This window comes from Dermacentor silvarum, chromosome 1, assembly GCF_013339745.2.
Source record: "Dermacentor silvarum isolate Dsil-2018 chromosome 1, BIME_Dsil_1.4, whole genome shotgun sequence".
Lineage (NCBI taxonomy): Eukaryota > Metazoa > Arthropoda > Arachnida > Ixodida > Ixodidae > Dermacentor > Dermacentor silvarum.
This window is the reverse complement of record NC_051154.1, coordinates 232,990,669-233,009,118: the sequence shown is the minus strand read 5'-3', so window position 1 is coordinate 233,009,118 and position 18,450 is coordinate 232,990,669. Positions and strand designations below refer to the sequence as shown.

The window sequence follows — 18,450 nt, the reverse complement described above, 5'->3', positions numbered from 1 at the left end:
GTATATTTTGTTTTCACCCTCATGCGCCACCTATTGCAATTGAGAGCCCTGGTCGACCTCCTGGTACTCTTAGTTGCATTATCCACCATTTACATTCCATTCTTTTGAAGTTAGCTCTGCGTTATCAAGCTTTCTTCCTCTGGACTGACTTATGTTCGTGTCGTCTCTCGCGCAGCTTCACACGAGCAGTATGATCTAATCTTACCGTGCTACGACCTTCACACTCGCAGAATTGCACCCACGATGAGTCAAATGATGAGTCAAATGAGGCACTGATATGAGGTCCTTTCCCACTGTCCACCCGCAGCTCCTGTGTATTGCTGTGTTCGCCGGCGTAGCATGCCTTGCCCTCGCCGGCGGCGGCCATGGTGGCGGTTTCGGAGGCGGGTTTGGGCAAAGTTCCGGAGGCTCCCAGAGCGGCTTCAAGCAAGGAGGCGCAGGATACAACCAGGGCTCATCAGGCTCCTCTGGAGGCGGCTCGACTAGTAACGTTCAAGGCTACAACAACAAGGAGGGGTTCAGCTCCAACTCAGGCTTCTCGAAGACCGACTCTAACCACCAAGGAAGCGGGTCTGCCCAGCATTCGGGTGGCTTCGCGGGTGGCTCCTCGGGTCACCAGTCTGGCCATGGAAGCCAGCACCACGGCCACTCTGGCTGAGGCTAGTAGAAGGTAAGGAAACCATACTTGCCAACTTTCATTTAGCTTCTATCTGCGACAAAGAAAAATTGGCGCTAGGCATGGAAAACACTTGCACGCGCTGCGTCAACGTTATTGTTATCGCGTATTATCCAGCGCTTTTATGCGTCTATTTAGCTTGATCTTAGTTATAAGCTGTGCGCTGGCTGAACCCAACACCCAAACGTATTGACTTTCTTCAAGATTTATATAATGGGCAAAAAGGGAGCTATTGGGGGACCTATTCAAAGGCTTGTTTTTCGTTGAGCAATAATTAAACAATGCGTGTATGAGGAAGGTGTGGATTTTTATAACATTACAGTCTGCCATGGTACTGGAGAATGAGGTATCTTAGATACAGTTGAGCAATCTACTATTCCTTGTTCTATTGTGACAAACGGAAAATTACAAGGCCTGTCTTTTGCTCATTTGTATATTTCTTTGCCAGTCTTTTCAGGTGTGAAGCGTCACCTCCAGCCGTCCTTTAAACATCATCTACTATAACGTTCTACTCGTGCTCTTCCTTACTCCACCACAAAACAGAAGAGAACCGTAAAAACCATCCAAAAATGAACATGTAACACCACAGAACACAAAACTGTTCTTTCCTTTTAAAAAGAGTACGTATTTTTGTAATAAAATTATGCATTTGTATTATACGTCTGCGTGAGTTGTTTTTCTTGCATCAATGCAGGCTCTAGCACACAGCTAACCGTACTTACGACCGATGGAAATTCTTCTGGATTGCGTATTTTCGGTCCACTGCCAACGTACGAATGGTAATTATATAGCGTGTAGTTTCAGATCCCATTACATCGATTGTCATTTGTTGGTGCTAAGTTTTTTTTGTCTGCTCAATTTGCCAGAAAAACATCCGTAACAGACTTTACGCGATAGGCTCACACGTTACCTTCGTGATATGAGCGTCCATTTGTTTGGGTGATCCGTCGACTTGATTGACTTGCTATACTGCATGGGTACTGTCCCAGATGTTGGTTTGTATTGTTACGTGCTAAGGCAAGCGCAAGCAACAGTACCAGCAGCCAGACACGAAGAATGCCAGACAAGAAGGGACGGTTCTCCAGCTGGCGTGGGATCTCTGACTTCGTCGTCTTCTTCGCCGTTCTTGCTGGGCACGCAATGTTGATCGTTTGCTGGCTCAAAACACCAGGTGGCATTATTCCTCCTCCCAATGAAGCATCGACTTGATGCTCACACACATGATGTACACGGAAAGTACACAAATTAGGTTAAGACACACAAAAAAATGTAAACAAGCTAGTCCACATACGGACACGCACAGGAGGCAAAAAAAAATGCGTTCTGTGGTCGGGAACAAAAAAGAAAAAAAATCGCTTCGCAGTTCTTCGGAGGACGACGCGACTACACTAAAAAAAAGTTTGTTCTCCAGTACACTATATCAACATCACCGTGCAAAATACGGCTTGAGGCGGACGACATGTACAATCTCTGCAGGTGGTAATCGGCGCTTGGACGATGGCAGGTCTCCGTCAGGAATCACTTCATAGTTCACGTCGCTGACACGCCCTAGTACGGCGTACGGTCCGAAGTACTTGCTCAGGAGTTTCTCGCTGAGGCCTCGCCGTCTAATGGGGGTCCAAACCCAAACTAGGTCACCGGGCTCATAGGTAACTTGTCAATGGTGGAGATTGTACCTTATTGCATCTGTACACTGCTGCTGTCTTATGTGCACACGGGCCAGTTGACGTGCTTCCTCGGCGCGCTTAATGTACTCCTCGACGTCAGGAGCTAACTGGTCGAGCTGATCATTGTCGTCATACGGAATCATGGCGTCGAGCATAGTTTGAACATCTCAACCATCAACGAGACGAAACGGCGTGAATCGTGTAGTTTCCTGCGTGGCAGTGTTGTACGCAAACGTTACGTACGGCAGGATTTCGTACCATGTTTTGTACTGCACATCCGCGTACATAGATATCATGTCTTCCAGTGTTTTGTTTAGTCTTTCTGTCAAGTCGTTAGTCTGAGGCTGGTATGCAGTGGCCTTTCGATGACTCGTGTAACTCAACTTGAAGATGTCGTCCAAGAGCTTCGCCGTAAATGCCGTCCCTCGGTCAGTGATGACGGTGCGCCATGCCGAAGCACAATGTGATGCATAAAAAACTGGGCAACCTCAGATGCTGTCCCGCGTGATAGTGCTTTCGTCTCAGCGTAACGCGTCAAGTAATCGGTTGCGACAATGATCCACCTATTGCCGGAGAAAGACAAGGGAAATGTTCCAAGAAGGTCCATTCCAACTTGATCAAACGGCGTACGCAGAGGGTCGATAGGTTGTAGAAGGCCTGCAGGCTTGAAGGGGGGTGACTTGCGGCGCTGGCATTAACGACATCCTTTCACGTAGCGTTTGACGCAAGCAGTCAGTCTAGGCCAGTAGTACAGTTGTCGTACCCTGTCCAGAGTCCTTGAGTAGCCCAAGTGATCAGATGTCGGCTCGTCGTGGCAGGCTAATAGGATGTCGTCGCGAAGGGCTTGAGGCACTCCTAGAAGATGTGGTTTGTGGTCTGTGGTCCTAGAACCTGTGTTTCTTTTGTATAAGATGCCGTCTCGTAGGCAAAATGACGACAACCGTCGCGAAATAGAGCGAGGAATGGACGCGATGCCGCCTTCTAAGTGGTCGATGATGGGCCTTAACTCAGTGTCCGATCGCTGTTTAGCGAGCAGATCCGGCCCGCTGAGGGCTCCCAAGAAGGCGCTGTCATCTTCCTCGTCAGGATTCTGAGATTCAACAGGTGCTCGTGATAGCGTGTCAGCATCTTCATGTTTTCTGCCTTACTTGTACACGGTGGTGATGTTAAATTCTTGAAGTCGCAGACTCCAACGTGCTAATCGTCCAGAAGGGTCTCGGAGGTTGGCCAACCAGCACAAAGCGTGATGATCGGTCACAACTTTAAATGGCCGCCCGTAGAGATACGGCCTAAACTTTGTAGTAGCCCAAATGACCGTGAGGCACTCCTTCTCTGTGGTGGAATAATTGGACTCGGCGCGTGACAGAGTGCGGCTCGCGTAGGCTATAACTCGTTCAGTCCCATCTTTCCTTTGCACCAGGATAGCTCCGAGACCGATATTGCTGGCGCCAGTGCGTACTTCTGTGTCAGTGTCCTCATCGAAATGACCGAGCACGGGAGGAGAAGACAATCGACGTTGTAGATCGGCAAAGGTGGTCTGTTGTTCAACAGTCCAGAGGAATGGCGCGTCGTCACGCGTAAGTCGAAATAGCGGCTCTGCAATCTTCGAAAAATTTTCAATGAAGCGTCGATAATATGCGCACAAGCCCAAAAATCATCTGACACTTTTCTTGTCGGTTGGAGCTGGAAAAGCAGCTACGGCAGCAGTCTTCTCGGGATCGGGCCGAACACCTGCCGCGCTCACGACGTGACCGAGAAACTTCAGTTCCTCGTAACCAAAATGGCATTTCTCTGGCTTGAGGGTAAGGTCAGCCGATCGAATGGCTTCGAGTACATTCCGAAGCCGTCGAAGGTGCTCGTCTAAAGTTCCCGAAAAGACAACATCATCGAGATAGACGAGGCAGCTTTTCCATTTGAGGTCAGCGAGAACGGTGTCCATCATTCGCTTGAATGTGGCTGGAGCGGAACAGAGGCCGAAAGGGAAAACTCTAAATTCGTAAATGCCGTCCGGAGTCACAAATGCAGTTTGCTCGTGGTCCCGCTCATCTACTTCAATTTGCCCGTAGCCACTTTTCAGATCGATAGAGGAGAAATACTTCGCGCTCCTCAGCCTGTCCAGAGATCGTCGACACGAGGCAACGGGTACACGTCTTTTTTGTGACGTTGTTTAGCTTCCGGTAGTCAACACAAAACCGAAGCGTGCCATCTTTCTTTTTAACAAGCATGACTGGCGATGACCAGGGACTGCTTGAAGGCTGTATTGCGCCGTCTTGAAGCATTTCCTTCAATTACGTTTGAATGGCATGTCGTTCGGTCGGGGAAACACGATAAGGCTGTTGCCGTATGGGGTGCACGTCGTCCTAGGTAATGATACGGTGTTTCGTAAACGACGTTTCACGTATCTTCGACGACCGTGCAAAGCAAGATTGAAACTCGAGCAACAGCTCGCGCAGGGGTTGTTTGCTGTCTCCAGGAAGCGTTGGACTAATTGCCTCGGAAACAAAACATTCAGTCACATCGGCGATCGGGTCGACGTAGGCGATGACAGCACCGGGGAAAAGGTGGCGGTGTTCGTAGCTGAAGTTCGTGAAAAGAGCGTCACAGTGGCCATCATGGAAATAAATAAGGCTTTTCTTGCTACGCAAACACCTTGAGAAAGCAGAAGAGAGTGATTGCTTTCTGCGACCGCTTCACCGTGTAAGAGTCTGTCACATGCCACTTGAACCACGACACTTGCACGCGGTGGTAACGTGACAGCGTCGTCGATGACACGAAGAGGTGCTCGAGGGTGAATGGTGTTGGTCGTCGCTGCGGCGCTCTTTGTCGAGAAAGTGACGAGGCTTTGTCGAATGTCGATGATAGCTCCGTGCTCGCTAAGAAAGTCCATGCCAATGATTAGGTCTCGAGAACACTGAGGGAGAATGCTCAAGCTGGCAGGAAACGTAGAGCCGCGAATCTCTATTCGTGCCCTGCACATGCCGAGTGGTGTGACGATGTGCCCGCCAGCTGTACGAACTGGCGTTTCATTCCAAGGCGTCGTCACTGTCTTTAGAAGGGTGGCCAGTTTTTCGCTTATTATTGAATAATCCGCTCCAGTGTCCACTAAAGCAGTCAATTCACGACCGTCGAGCAATACGGGAATGTCCAAGGAGATTTTTCTTCCGTAATCAGCAGGTACTGTCGTCGTCGATGTATCGTTGGTCCGTGTACGCGTCAGCAGGGGTCCTTGAGCACATCCAGACTGCGCGGCCTCGCCCTCGAAGGCCGCTGTGGTTAGTTTCCCGGCGCGGGCTAGGCGACCGACCCTGCACCACGCTCGAACACGTACGGCGAGTCGGAGAAAACCGCCGCGGCGAAGGGAAGCGTGACTGGTGTCGAGCTGATGAGGATCCGCGCTGCTGGGCAACGTATTCTTCAATTGCAGGAGGACGCTGGCCGAACCTCGGTCGCGGCGAGTTTGCTGAGAATCCACGTAGTCCAAGCTCTCGATATGAGCACTGTCAGTAGACATGCCCAGCTTCGCCACAGTGAAAGCGAAGGGGACGGCGATCAGGTGCCCGCCACACGTCTGATTTCCTTGGGGCCTGTCGGTTGTCGTGGTAATACGATGCCGCTTGCACAGGCTGCAGTATGGCCGGGGACGCGGTACGAAACGGGGATGAAGGTGGGGCAGCTTGCCGCAAAGCTTGCGAATACGACATACGGGGGCTGTCAGTTCTTAGCGGTTGAGCTTCTGTGTTGAAAGGTTGTTCTCTTAGCGCATACTGGACTTCGTCACGGACAACGATGGACAAAGAGCTGAGCGTCTTCTGTGAAGGTACAGACAGTTTCTGGAGTTCTTAACGGATTACGGAACGGATGAGCTCTCGGAAGAAATCGACGTGACCCCCGAGAGCTCCGGAGAAATCCGTAGGTGAGGCTGAGTTCACTTGGCGTTCGTATGATGGTGCCCGCTGCCGAAGAGTCTGTTCCATGGTGATGGCCTCGGTAAGAAATTCTGACAGTCTTGGGAGGACTGCGCACGAGACCGCCGAACAGCTGCTCTTTCACTCCGCGCATCAGGTACCGCACCTTCTTTTCTTCCGACATGCTGGGGTCGGCTCGTCGAAAGAGACGCGTCATGTCCTCGACATGCATTGCGACACCTTCGTTCGGCATTTGTATACGAGACTGGAGATCACGCTCAGCTCGTTCTCGGCGATCAGAGCTCGCATACGTCTCAATAAGACGGCGTTTGAATTCTTCCCATGAAGTTAGCGCATCTGCACGGTTCTCATACCAAACACGTGCGCCATCGTTAAGGCTGAAATATACGTTTTTCAGTTTGTCTGCATCGTCCCACTTGTTGAACGCGGCAACACGTTCATAGTGCACCAGCCAATCTTCAACATCCTCATGCACGGCACCGTGGAAGGGATTGGGCGTTCGCGGATTGAGTAGCGTACAATGAATCGGCGTAGTGCCTTCCATACCGGTTGGGGTGCTCGGAGCTGCCATTGTCTCTGGGAGGAGTCCAAACTCAAGGGCTTGTCCACGGATCCTTCTGCTGGCGCGGTGTACAGGCGTAACCACCGGTACGGGACTGGAGCTCCTGCTGCTCGGAGGGGTTTGGTGCATAGCTTAGATTACCCAGCACCTCCACCAGTTTGTCACGTGCTAAGGCAAGCGCAAGCAACAGTACCAGCTGCCAAACACGAAGAATGCCAGACAAGAAGGGACGGTTCTCTAGCTGGCGCGGGATCTCTGACTTCGTCGTCTTCTTCGCCGTTCTTGCTGGGTACGCAATGTTGATCGTTTGCTGGCTCAAAACGCCAGGTGGCAATATTTATCTGTCTGTATTCAAACGGGATTTCGAATAAGCTTGATTTTTAACGTAACAGAACATTGGACGCAATATTGCTCGTGTATATTTCGGCAAGTTTGACGCGATAAGGATCGGAGCGGCTTTACCACAGCAGTCTCTAGAACTAGCGAGTATACTTATATATTCTTACAGCGATGCGTACAATACCATTTAATTTCACGATATAACAAAGCTACCTGACAAACCTTTTTATTTGCAGACGCTTCAGAGTAGTCTAATCACCATGCCTTTTGACAAGGTAGACCAGAAGAAGAAGAGGAGAGAGGATGTGCCCTGCATCGGCTCCATCTCATTTTTGAATTATTCTGCAGGCAATTTTGGCAGGACCACGGTGTCAAGCACATCATCGGATTGGTGAAGTTAACGCGAATTGGCGGATGCCTTTGGAGAAAGTGCGCCAGCATTTTTCGGATCTTTATCACCTTTTTCTGTGCATCGAACGTGGGAGCCCCGCTAGGCCTAACACCACATAAGTTGCCCTAGCAGGCCCGCCAAATCGGCGTGGCTCATATACGTATGGACGACGACGTATCCTCGGAGACGGAAGACGGCGAGGAAGGTATGGGTTCCCAGGTTGTCACCAACGGATGATCATGATCTGCGGGACAGACCTGTTGAGCTGGTGAAACCGCGAATTTTACCCAATAATTACAAGGAAAGGAGATCGTCAACAAAGGTGCCGCCGTGGCCGACAAGCTCAAGCGCTGGATTGTGAAGGCGTCAAGGATGCCGCAACTGCCGGAGGAGCCCAGGAAAATGATCGCTAGGCTTCGGGGAGGCCTCAAGCTGAACAAGGTCCGCACTACATCTATTGGAGAAGCGATCGTCGAGGCGGCCGGACTTATAGCAGACCAAGCGAAGGGAGACATCGTCGGCTCCAATTTCACACAGAAGATCGTGGTGGTTAGTACACCGTACTCCGATGATGCCAAAACGTATGTGAGAATGAAGTCTATTACTGTCATGGAGGCGGAATATCAATTCAGCGCTTATGAAACGGCCCCCACTATACGTGCAAGGGGATCATTAGAAGACTGAACCTCAACAACAGTCAAAGTGTGATCACGAAAAGTTTTGTGCATGAATACAACCCACCGGCATTTGCTGCACAGTGTATCAAAGCTACAGGCTCGGTTATTGTGCTCTTCGACGGATTCAAGGTGCCCAATTTCATTAAATATGTGTAAAACCCTAGTGAGGTGCAATGTGTATAGGAAGCAATTCGACCTATGTTACGCATGTGGAAGAATTGGACACAGGTCAGACGTTTGTCCCAGACCTGATGTGGTGCAGTGCAGGATATGTGGTGTACAAGACCCAGGGGAGAAATATATATATTCTCCCAAATGCAAGTTATGCGGTGAGGATCACCCCTCAGGTGACAAGGCTTGCAAGCAGTGGTACCAAATACCTTATGTAGTGTGAGTAAGAAGAGAACGCTTCAAAGTGGACACCGAGATGGAATCGGCTCAACCGACGAAGGAGACCCCTGCGGGCGCCGGGGGGCGCTCACGCTCAAGGAGCAGTTCAAGATCAAGACAGCGCTCACGCTGAAGAATCAGTTGAAGATCAACACAGCGTTCAACATCGAGGGGAAGAAATCGTTCGAGGTCTCCGGAGGCGCAGGTGCGCTTCGAGGAGCAGGAGCGGAAGACAAACAAGAAAAAGGATCCAGGAGTGACTTGGGCAGAGAAAGTCACAGGTACTGTGAAAGCCACACGTAATGGGGCAATGGCCTCGCAGGTACAAAGCAACGATGCCAGAGTAGAACAATTGATCAGAGAGGTTATGTCACTAAAGAAACAAAGGAAGAACTTAAGAAGCAGATGCAGGAAATGAACAAAGGGTTGAGGGCAGAAAGCAGCAATGTGGCAAAAGCTAAGCCAGTGAGTAGAAGTAACAGCCAGGAGGAATAAGGCACACCGGCGCCCAAAAAGAGAGCTGAAAGTTTCGCTTCCTCTCACACTTTCACGTTGAATAAGTGTTCATAGCTTATCTATCGCTTCTACTGAGCTGATAAAACAGGATGGTGATTCGCAACAAGTCAAGAATTCCTTTTAAGCTTGAGTTGGCCAGATTCCGACTGAGGCAAAATGCACAAAGGTGCGGACACTGCAACTTTAGAGCCTGGTAATAACTCATAGGTTGGTGAAGTCAGGCCTGGAGCCCCAAACTATGGTATCAGTCATAGCCCAAGTGGCATCTCATAGAAGTCAAGACTAATCAGTCCGCAACACCACAATGACGAGCGCCAACGTTTCCATAAACGTTGCCAACTTCATTAAAACACACGCTCAAGGGCACGTCAGAATACTACGCAGCACCGCACGGACAGAACATAATTGTTCTACATTCCAGCGGGTTTCGTATCGAATCAGTTGACCTGGGCGATCTTGCTATAAAAATGCACTTTTATTGAATCCGTCACTGCATATTTAATACGAGGCCATGGTGCAGGTGGTGGCATCCGATCGGCGCCAGACGCCATTCTGTAGACATGAGAATGCTGCCTCGCAGTACGAAGCCAACTGCGGCTCAAGAGCAACAGTGCGTTAAAATGCCAGACGAGCTTTGCGGGTTTTAAATCGTCATCAGCCTATTTTTGACCACTGCAGAGTAAAGGCCTTTCCCATGGATATTCAATTACCCCAACCTGCGTTAGTCGAGTTCCAGTTGTGCCTGCAAATTTTCTTATTTCATCACCACACCTAATTTCCGGCCGTACTCGATAGCGCTTGCTTTCCCTTATCAGCTACCCTATAACTCTAATGGACCACCGATTATCTGCCCTACGAGTTACGTTACGTGCACTGCTCCACTTTTCCATTTTAATGTCAACGAGAATATCGGCAACGCCCGTGTGCTCTCCGATACACACCGCTCTCTTAGTGTCTCTTTACGTTACGCCTAATATATGCCGTTCCACGGCTCGTTGCATGGCCCTTGAGTTGTTCGCTAGCTTCTTCCTTGACCTCCAAGTTTCTGCCCTATATGTTTATACCGGTAGAATGCAATGATTGTGCACTATTCTTTTCACCACAGCTGTAAGCTACGGGTAATGATTAGGTAATGCCTGCCGTATGCACTCCAAGCCATTTAAATTTTTCTGTGATTTCCTTCTCATGATCAGGGTCCCCTGTTAGTAATTCACATGGATAAAAGAACTGCGCATATTCGAGAGGCTGATTGCCGATCATGAATTCTTGTTGGCTTGACAGGCTATTCAACATTACATTTGTCTTCTGCATAATAATTTTCCCCATATACTCTTACACTATCTCGGTTAAGGTAGTAAATAATTTATTCCAATGTGTCCCCAGCATTGCTGAAGGCGATAATGTAAGCTGCAAGCTGAAGGTTGTTGACATTTTCGCCATGGATTGTCGCTCCTAATCCTTCCCAGTCTAACAGCTTGAATATTTCTTCCAAGCATGCAGTGAATATCATTATAGAGATTGTGCCTCCTTGCCTAACGTCATTCTTTGTTTATATTTTTCCACTTTTCTTGAGGAGATATAAAAATGTGAAGCCGGAGCTGTCACTGAGGCAGAATCAAAGCGAATCTGAGGAGTTGCGGAATTGAGCGCTGGGGCTAAACGTTGAAAAGGCAGTTCCACAGAAAGGAAACATTTTTGAGTGTCAGCCGAATGCTGCAAGCACCGTGGCCTTGATACAAAGTTTGTTCAGTTTTTCAGTACAATCCATACGATTTGCACTTAGCCCGCTAAACACACGCAAATGTCGTAGCTACGTCCAAATGTACTGAATAAAGTGATTGAATTGTACGCCGCCGGGAGAGCACACAAGACAGCATAATTCGAGTGACACAAGTGCTGACCTTGCTGATAGGACGCGTTTTACGACCACGCTCAGTGTCATGAACGCTTCACATAGTTCTCTTCGCGATATTAGGCCCTTGTGGCCTGCTTTTTTTACGCCGTCATCTTGATTTTACTGCGTAGCAGGCGCGCCGCACCGTAAGACGGTCACTGACTGGGAGAAAATTCTTCCTCCGAATTCATAAATGCCTATGAAGGCTTTTAGTCGGCGTCCCTCGGCGTAACCGAGCGAACAAGCACAGCGAAGGAGGAAAGAGAGAAGGCGGAGCAGTGCAGCGGGGGATGAAAGACGGCGATAGCGAAGAGAGCGCGAGGAGGAAAGCGGGGAGGAGGGTGCAGTGAAACCATGAGGCGGAAAGCGGAAGAGCAGGGTATGGCGAAAGCGTGAGAAAAAAAGTGTTCTGCGACGACTATCTTGGCGAAATGGCTCCAAAGTAGCGCGCGTGGTGTGTTCACCTATGATGCCATCGATGCTACATATGGAAAGAAAGCACTGCATGTGTGGAGGTCTGTCTACGGCGGCTGCTGTGAATTGCGCCCACGCGTCACCCACTCACTGCCTCTCGCGATCTCCGATTATCGAGGCAGTCGCGCCACACTTCGCTCCGTTTGCAACGTGCCGCACGAGACAGATTGTCCGCGCCAGCCATTATATCGCGAAATGAAAACACATATAGAACTGCGCTCAAATTTTGCATTAGGGAGTATCGTAATCGTCGGTGAGTTTTTTTTAAGGGAGAGGAGGGAAAGATAGAAAGAACATCGCATGAAGCGACTGAAAGACGTGAGTGATGTTATTTCGCCCAGGACGGGTGTTAGTCCGGGGTTTAGAATAAGCATCCCCAGCCAATCATAAGACGACGATGATTGCGTCTGCTGTTGCTTTTCTTCTTTTTTTCTTTTGCCCTTCGCTTGGCCTGCTGCCCTGTTATTTTCTTTGCGCATGTGAAACAAAAACGTAGTGGCATCTGTGTGAGCGTTATGCTGAGCAATTGTTTTACGGAAAACGACGTTGCAGTGACACGCTTTGCCTTGGTTATATATATATATATATATATATATATATATATATATATATATATTTAACGTTACTGGAAACCATTTAACGTTACTGGAATTATCGAATGGCTACCGCGGTCACGTTGTTACCATGCCAATCACTCTCAGGAGCAGCGGAAGTTCTAACGACAGAGAAGTTTTCTGTATACAGTCCATATAGGCCAAGGGGGAGGGGGCGAGGGTGAATTCACAAGGTTTTTCATTCGTAAGGGCTTCATGAAATTAGCCGGCTTCTATCGCTAATATGATAAACGTGCTTCTGTGTGTGTATTTGTGCGTGTTTGGATGTGTGTGCGTGTGAGATGAAGTTCGCAGCACACCATTAGTGTTATTAACTTCCACAGCAGCGTATGTGCAGTACAAATTACGCACTAAAACTGTTCAATGCACTTTTAATGACAAATCAGAGCGTGCCACAAAGATGAAAACATGCGCCATCCTCAGCTATCAGTTGTGGCCTCAGCAAATCAGTCGCAACAGCACGTTGCAACGCTTACCCTGGTCAGCTCGAGTGGCGCTGATGGCATAATTACGTTCGTAAGACTGTACCCCCCCCCCCCCCCTCCTCCCCTATCGCAAAGATTCCTTTTACGTCGGCAGCTGCGATGGCTGCTTAGGTTATGTGAATAGACTTACGCTTACTTTTGGCGCAAGTACTAAAGTTCGCAACTGTGGTACGCTTATATACACGCCTTTTGCCGACCACAGCGCTTGTCTCTGCAGCCACGGGCATCGCAAGCTAGCTGATCTTACGAACAGTTTTAGCTTTGGGAATACGTTTTTTTTAAAGATTTTTTCTTAAGACAAAATTTGTACGTAAGTTGCTTAGGGAATTCCGCCCCTGCTTCGCAGATCCCGAATAATGCCGGGTAGATATGCTTAGATTACGTTCGTGTTCTTAAATTTGAACGTATTTCACAGCCAACATGATTTATTGCAGATTATGCAGGACTCTCTTGTTTAGTTAACGCCATCATCTTCATTATTAACTTGTTTCCTGACTTGCCGTTAAAGAAAGGCATCGGCGACGAACACATGCCAGTACCTCAGCCAAATGCGAAACAATTCGGCCCCACAAAGCTTCATACGGGCAAACACGCTAAAGAACCGGTAGTTCGATTCCCTTCTAGTATTGGCCCGTATACAAAGAAACCATTTAACGTTACTGGAATTATCGAATGGCTACCGCGGTCACGTTGTTACCATGCCAATCACTCTCAGGAGCAGCGGAAGTTCTAACGACAGAGAAGTTTTCTGTATACAGTCCATATAGGCCTAGGGGGAGGGGGCGAGTGTGAATTCACAAGGTTTTTCATTCGTAAGGGCTTCATGCAATTAGCCGGCTTCTATCGCTAATATGATAAATTATAATAATAATTTTTAGTAATAATAACATTGTTCTTTTCGTGTTATCCCCATGTATCTTATTTAATAACTTTAATAACGGCCCTTTATCGGTACCATGTATAAATAAATAGAAATAAATGTATCTAACAACACGATCGACTGGCACGTGCTCTTATACGAACCTTTCTAACGGAATAATGTTTTTCTGAATACGGCCCTTGATGCCCTTCCTCAAATCTATCGCAATTCTAGCAGTTTATATCCTCTAGCAATCCGGAAATAAGCCCATTACAGCGTCACTTGGACACCGTATCTGGAGCAAAATAAAAGTTTACCATAAACACAATGCGTCACCTAAACACAGTGCACTGCCGACTGAATATTATGACTTCTATATATGTTACAAATGCTTCCTTCATTTTAAATTACGTAGTAATAGTGCCAGGTGGGAAAATGAAATTATAAGATCAATTTTACGCTTCTAAAATGCAACCACCGACCATATTCAAAAAACGTTCTTACATTAGAATTGTTGGTAAGAGCAGACGCGCAGCCAATCGTTATGTTAGAGATGTCATTGGCGAAGGCAGACGACAAGCGGCAAGGAGAACTTTCGAAAACCTGAGCGCATTGGGCCCATCTTCATTTATCGAATAGATGATTTAAAATCGTCACTGGCAAATGCCTCACTTCCGTATTCTTGAATTACCGGAAGATGCAGACATTGCTTAAACGGGAAAATGAAATGCTTAGTTAGTTAATGTTCGGCTGATTACATTCCCAAATATTCTCTTCAGGCCACATCTGGTGGTTGCAGGAACGAAGCTTCCTAATTATTATGCCCGAGAAGAACAGGAATCTTGAGGCTAACTACTGCCAGATATCCATTCCAAAACTTTGCTAACCAACGCGCTCGCGTCCTGAGTAGCTTGGACGCACAATGCGCAAGGGATGCTTTTAGAAAACCATTAACTCGGTCAGCGTAAGCGTTCGAATATTTTGGCAAGCATATATCGAATTAAGTGTTCAGTGCAGTAATACAGTGTTACGGTAATACAAGACAGTAATACAATTTGATAGTACAAAGAAATGCTCCTGTTTATACAATGTTATTTAATACTGCCATGAAATGCTGATGGTCGACAATAGTAGGGGTTGAGGCGGGTAGGTGATTCCACTCAGCAGATGTGCGCGGAAGGATGAATGAGACGTGACATTGGTATGGCATACTGAAATTCGAACTTTGTTATTGTGATCTAACCTTGATGAAATGTATTGAGGTGGGGAGATTAGTTCGTCGCGAAGGGAAGGATGATGAAATATCTTATGAAAAAGTGAAAGCTATAAGGCCTTTACGGCGAGAGGCTAAAGATCGCAAACCAAGGTTTAATTTCTGATAACAAACAAATTTGATAACAAACAAAAATTCGTCTCACATTCGTACCACGTACGTTTAGTAGAAGATAGGTCGAGCATTATACAATCAGAAAAAAAAAAGAAGAAGCTACGTCCTGACGACTTTTTTCACTTTTTCACCACCGTTTAGAATCATGCCGCAATAGTGTAATTCAGGTTTCTCGTTCTTAAAGTTTTTTTTTTTTCGCCTCATATTCCATATCCTCCTTTTCCCCATTTATTCTTAGTGTCGCGCGTATGGGTTCCTTCCCTGTATAATGAAAATGATCTTCGCCGTAAACTCACCAACGGCTTGTGCGGTTCGCACACAGTCATCACAGGACAATGCTTCATAATGTAGCACAAATTATGATCGAGCGGCCATCAACCTAATCGGTGATCTGTATACCTCCCACGCTGTATGGTTTTGATGTGCGCTAGGAAAGGAGCACTCGAGATTACCACACCGTGAACGAGTGAATACAAGAGAGGGGGCGAGGAAGAAAGAGAAGAGAAAAGCAGGTAACGAGGAGTAAAGCAACAAAAGTTAACTAACGATCACTCGGGCGCAACGAGTCAGAAAAAGAGTACGGGGGAAGGTGAGCCACTTGGTTGGAGGCTGCGAGAGGATGGTAGCCGCCGTTTTCTGCCTGTCACTATATGTCCCTCACCCCCTTCCCTGTACAGCGCTGTTGAGGTGCCCTCCCCCGAGAGGCAGTTACGGCGCTGTACTTTTCTCTTCTCTTCCTTTTAAAATCACTCACACAGCCGATGCTCGTGCCTGTGTACGTGCCACCACGCGCTGCTGACAGTATTTGCAAGGCCAAACGAGCTCTGAACCCCCCCTCCTCCCCCGTTCCTACGCCGGTGAACGAGTGGCTGAGTAAGTGGTGCCTTGTAGTTACGGGTCCATCTGTCTTTGTTGCGCGCCTTTTTCTCGCACGGCGACGTCATTCTCCGGGGCTGTATTCGCTGGGTTTATTGAATTTCCCTTTAGAAACTCTCACCACACAGGGTCCGCCTGCCTATAAAACCTTGCGCGCTCTGCAATAGCTTTAGACCAGCGCCGACAGATTGAGTCAAACTATTTGGCTGTTCGCTGACAACTGGCGCCCGGCTTAAACATGAAGGTGAGACTTGTGGTTTACCTGTTTGTACCTTCCGTAACGACTTTCTCATTGAACGAAAGTGCTCGTGATATCGGTTTATCTCAGTGGACACGTGTCTTCGTAAGACAACAATTTGTTTTGAAATGACGATTGACGATGATGGTTTCTGATGGTATCCCCTTTGAAACGGGGTGGTGAAGAATAGTGACCTAGCCTGCTTGAGGTAATCAGGTTTTACTGCATCCATTGCACTTGAGCTATCTCTACTTTATATTGCAATTTCTTATTGAAGTTATCATATTTATCTATTCACCGCAAGTGCCATTATATTTTATTCATTTGCCGTGGAGCTGTCGTTTATTTCACAGCAGCCAGTTGTAGACGCAAAAGGGCTCAATGTGAAGTCACAGAAAACCGAATACAAGGTTTCTGATTTCCTTCTTTTTTTTTCGTTTCGAGATTCGCGTACACACACAAACGTTGAAGTTATATCGCGGTCGTAATTGCTCATTTATGCATTTCGTTTTTGCCCTCATGCGCCACCTATTGCAATTGAGAGCCCCGGTCGACTCCTCGTACTCTCAGTTGCGTTATCAGCAATTTATATTCTTTTCTTTTGAAGTTACCTCTACGTTATCAAGCTTTGTTCTGCCGGACTCACTTCATGTTCGTGTCCTCTTTCGAGACGAGCAGGATCTAATTTTACCATGCTGCGACATCTACACTCGTAAAAGTGCACCCTCAAAGAGAAAGAATGTATTCACAAATGCACAAATAATCAACAAGGCTCATTAAGCGATTAAAAAAAGAACAATCTCGCCATGATATGAACGACTAGAATGGACGAAAGAAAGCTTTAGTGTACAGGGCAGCTTGATGAGTCAAATGAGGCACTTATATGAAGTCTTTTCCCACTGTCCACCCGCAGCTCCTGTGTCTTGCTGTGTTCGCCGGCGTAGCAAGCCTTGCCCTCGCCGGTAAACTGCACGGTGGAAGCATCGGGGGCGGGTTTGGGCAAAGTGCCGGAGGCTCCCAGGGTAGCTTCACGCAAGGAGCCGTAGGACACAACCAGGGCTCCGCAGGTTTCTCCGGAGGCACCTCGTCTAGTAATGTTCAGGGCTACAACAACAAGCAGGGGTACAGCTCCAGCTCAGGCTTCTCTAAGACCGATACGAAGAGCCACGGTAGTGGTTTTGGTCAGCAGTCGGGTGGCTTCGCCGGCGGCTCCGCGGGTCAAACGTCTGGCTTCGGAAGCCAGCACCATGGCCATGTTGGCGGAGGCTAGAAGAAGGTAAGGAAATCACCATTACCGGCATTGCCTACTTTCGTTTAGCTTCTGTCGGCGACAAACCGAAAATTTGCGCTAGGCATGCAAAACACTAGCATGTGCTCTGTCATCGTTATTGGTATAGGCGTGTTATCCAGCAATTTTATGCGTTCGTTCAACTTGAGCTTAGTTCTAAGTTGTGCGCTGGCTTAACCCAACATCTTACTATATTGAATTTCTTCCCAGATTGCTACAATGGGCAAAATATAGCTATCGGGGGACCTATTCATATCCTCGTTTACGTTTGGTTAAGCAAAAAGTAAACAATGCGTGTATCAGGAAGTCATTAATTTTTATAACGTTAGAACCTTCCATGGTATTGGGGAATAAGGTACCTTAGATACAGTGAAAGCAATCTTGTGCTCTTTGTACTCATGTGATAGACCGAAAGTTGTAAGGCCTGTCTTATGCTGATTTGTATTTTTCTTTGCCACTCTTTTCAGGTCTGTCGCATCACCTCTAGTCGTCCTTTAAACATCACCTCAACTCTCGCGCTTTTCTAAGCTCCACCACAAATAAGAAGAAATCCATGAAAACCATCCATAAATGAAAATGTAACGCCATAGAACATAAAAATGTTCTTTTATCAAAACGAGGGCGGATTTTGTAATAAAAGTATGAAGATGTATGTCTGCGTGGCTCGGTTTCTTTGCATAAATGCTGACTCTGGCACAATGCTGATCCCAATATGGCCGAAGGAGTTTTTGGGATAGCGTACTCACCTACACCCACGCTGAAACTTCAGTGCCATAAAGTATTTTGACTTTTCTTATAATTCTGCCCAATATATTGGGGAAGTAAAGTTACGATATAAAGAATGAGTTTAGTGTGAAGGTCATAACTTTAAGGTCAAGAAAAGAAACTGTGGTACCGCATTGCATCTGTGGTGACCGTAAGGTATACTGAAGAGCGGAATTGGGTGTCTATTTTAATAAAAATTTGCGTGCTGCCTAAAGTAGCTGCGCAGATGTGAGAAGTCACTAAGAAGGCCAGTGAAATATGAGGAACTTTGCGGTGTGCTTTCTAGCAGAAGGGGTAACTTTCAGAACAGGGATCCGTCGTTCATGCACTGTTTTGATCGTTCGCTCTCAATATACATTGGCATTGGGTTTTGCTCTGTACAACCTGGTTTAGACAACCGATGACCAGCGAAAACACGGCGCTGTC

The 18,450-nt window shown here is 47.5% G+C and overlaps 2 protein-coding genes across 3 annotated transcripts in view; both read left to right on the top strand.

Moving 5' to 3' along the window:
• Window positions 1-18,450, top strand: part of LOC119436910 (uncharacterized) — a 49,544-nt gene that overhangs the window by 10,411 nt on the left and 20,683 nt on the right. The window lies entirely within an intron of this gene.
• Window positions 284-1,335, top strand: LOC119436914 (uncharacterized). Its single transcript, XM_037703956.2, has 2 exons — window positions 284-670; window positions 1,125-1,335. The coding sequence occupies exons 1-2, from the start codon at window positions 366-368 to the stop codon at window positions 1,162-1,164; spliced, it is 345 nt and encodes a 114-aa protein (XP_037559884.2). The 5' UTR covers window positions 284-365; the 3' UTR covers window positions 1,165-1,335.

Bases quoted from the DNA above. Each gene is read 5' to 3' on its own strand.
- LOC119436914 (XM_037703956.2), top strand. From the start codon at position 366: ATGGTGGCGGTTTCGGAGGCGGGTTTGGGCAAAGTTCCGGAGGCTCCC. The intron at 671-1,124 runs GTAAGGAAACCA...TTTCTTTGCCAG, and splicing joins CTGGCTGAGGCTAGTAGAAG to TCTTTTCAGGTGTGAAGCGT.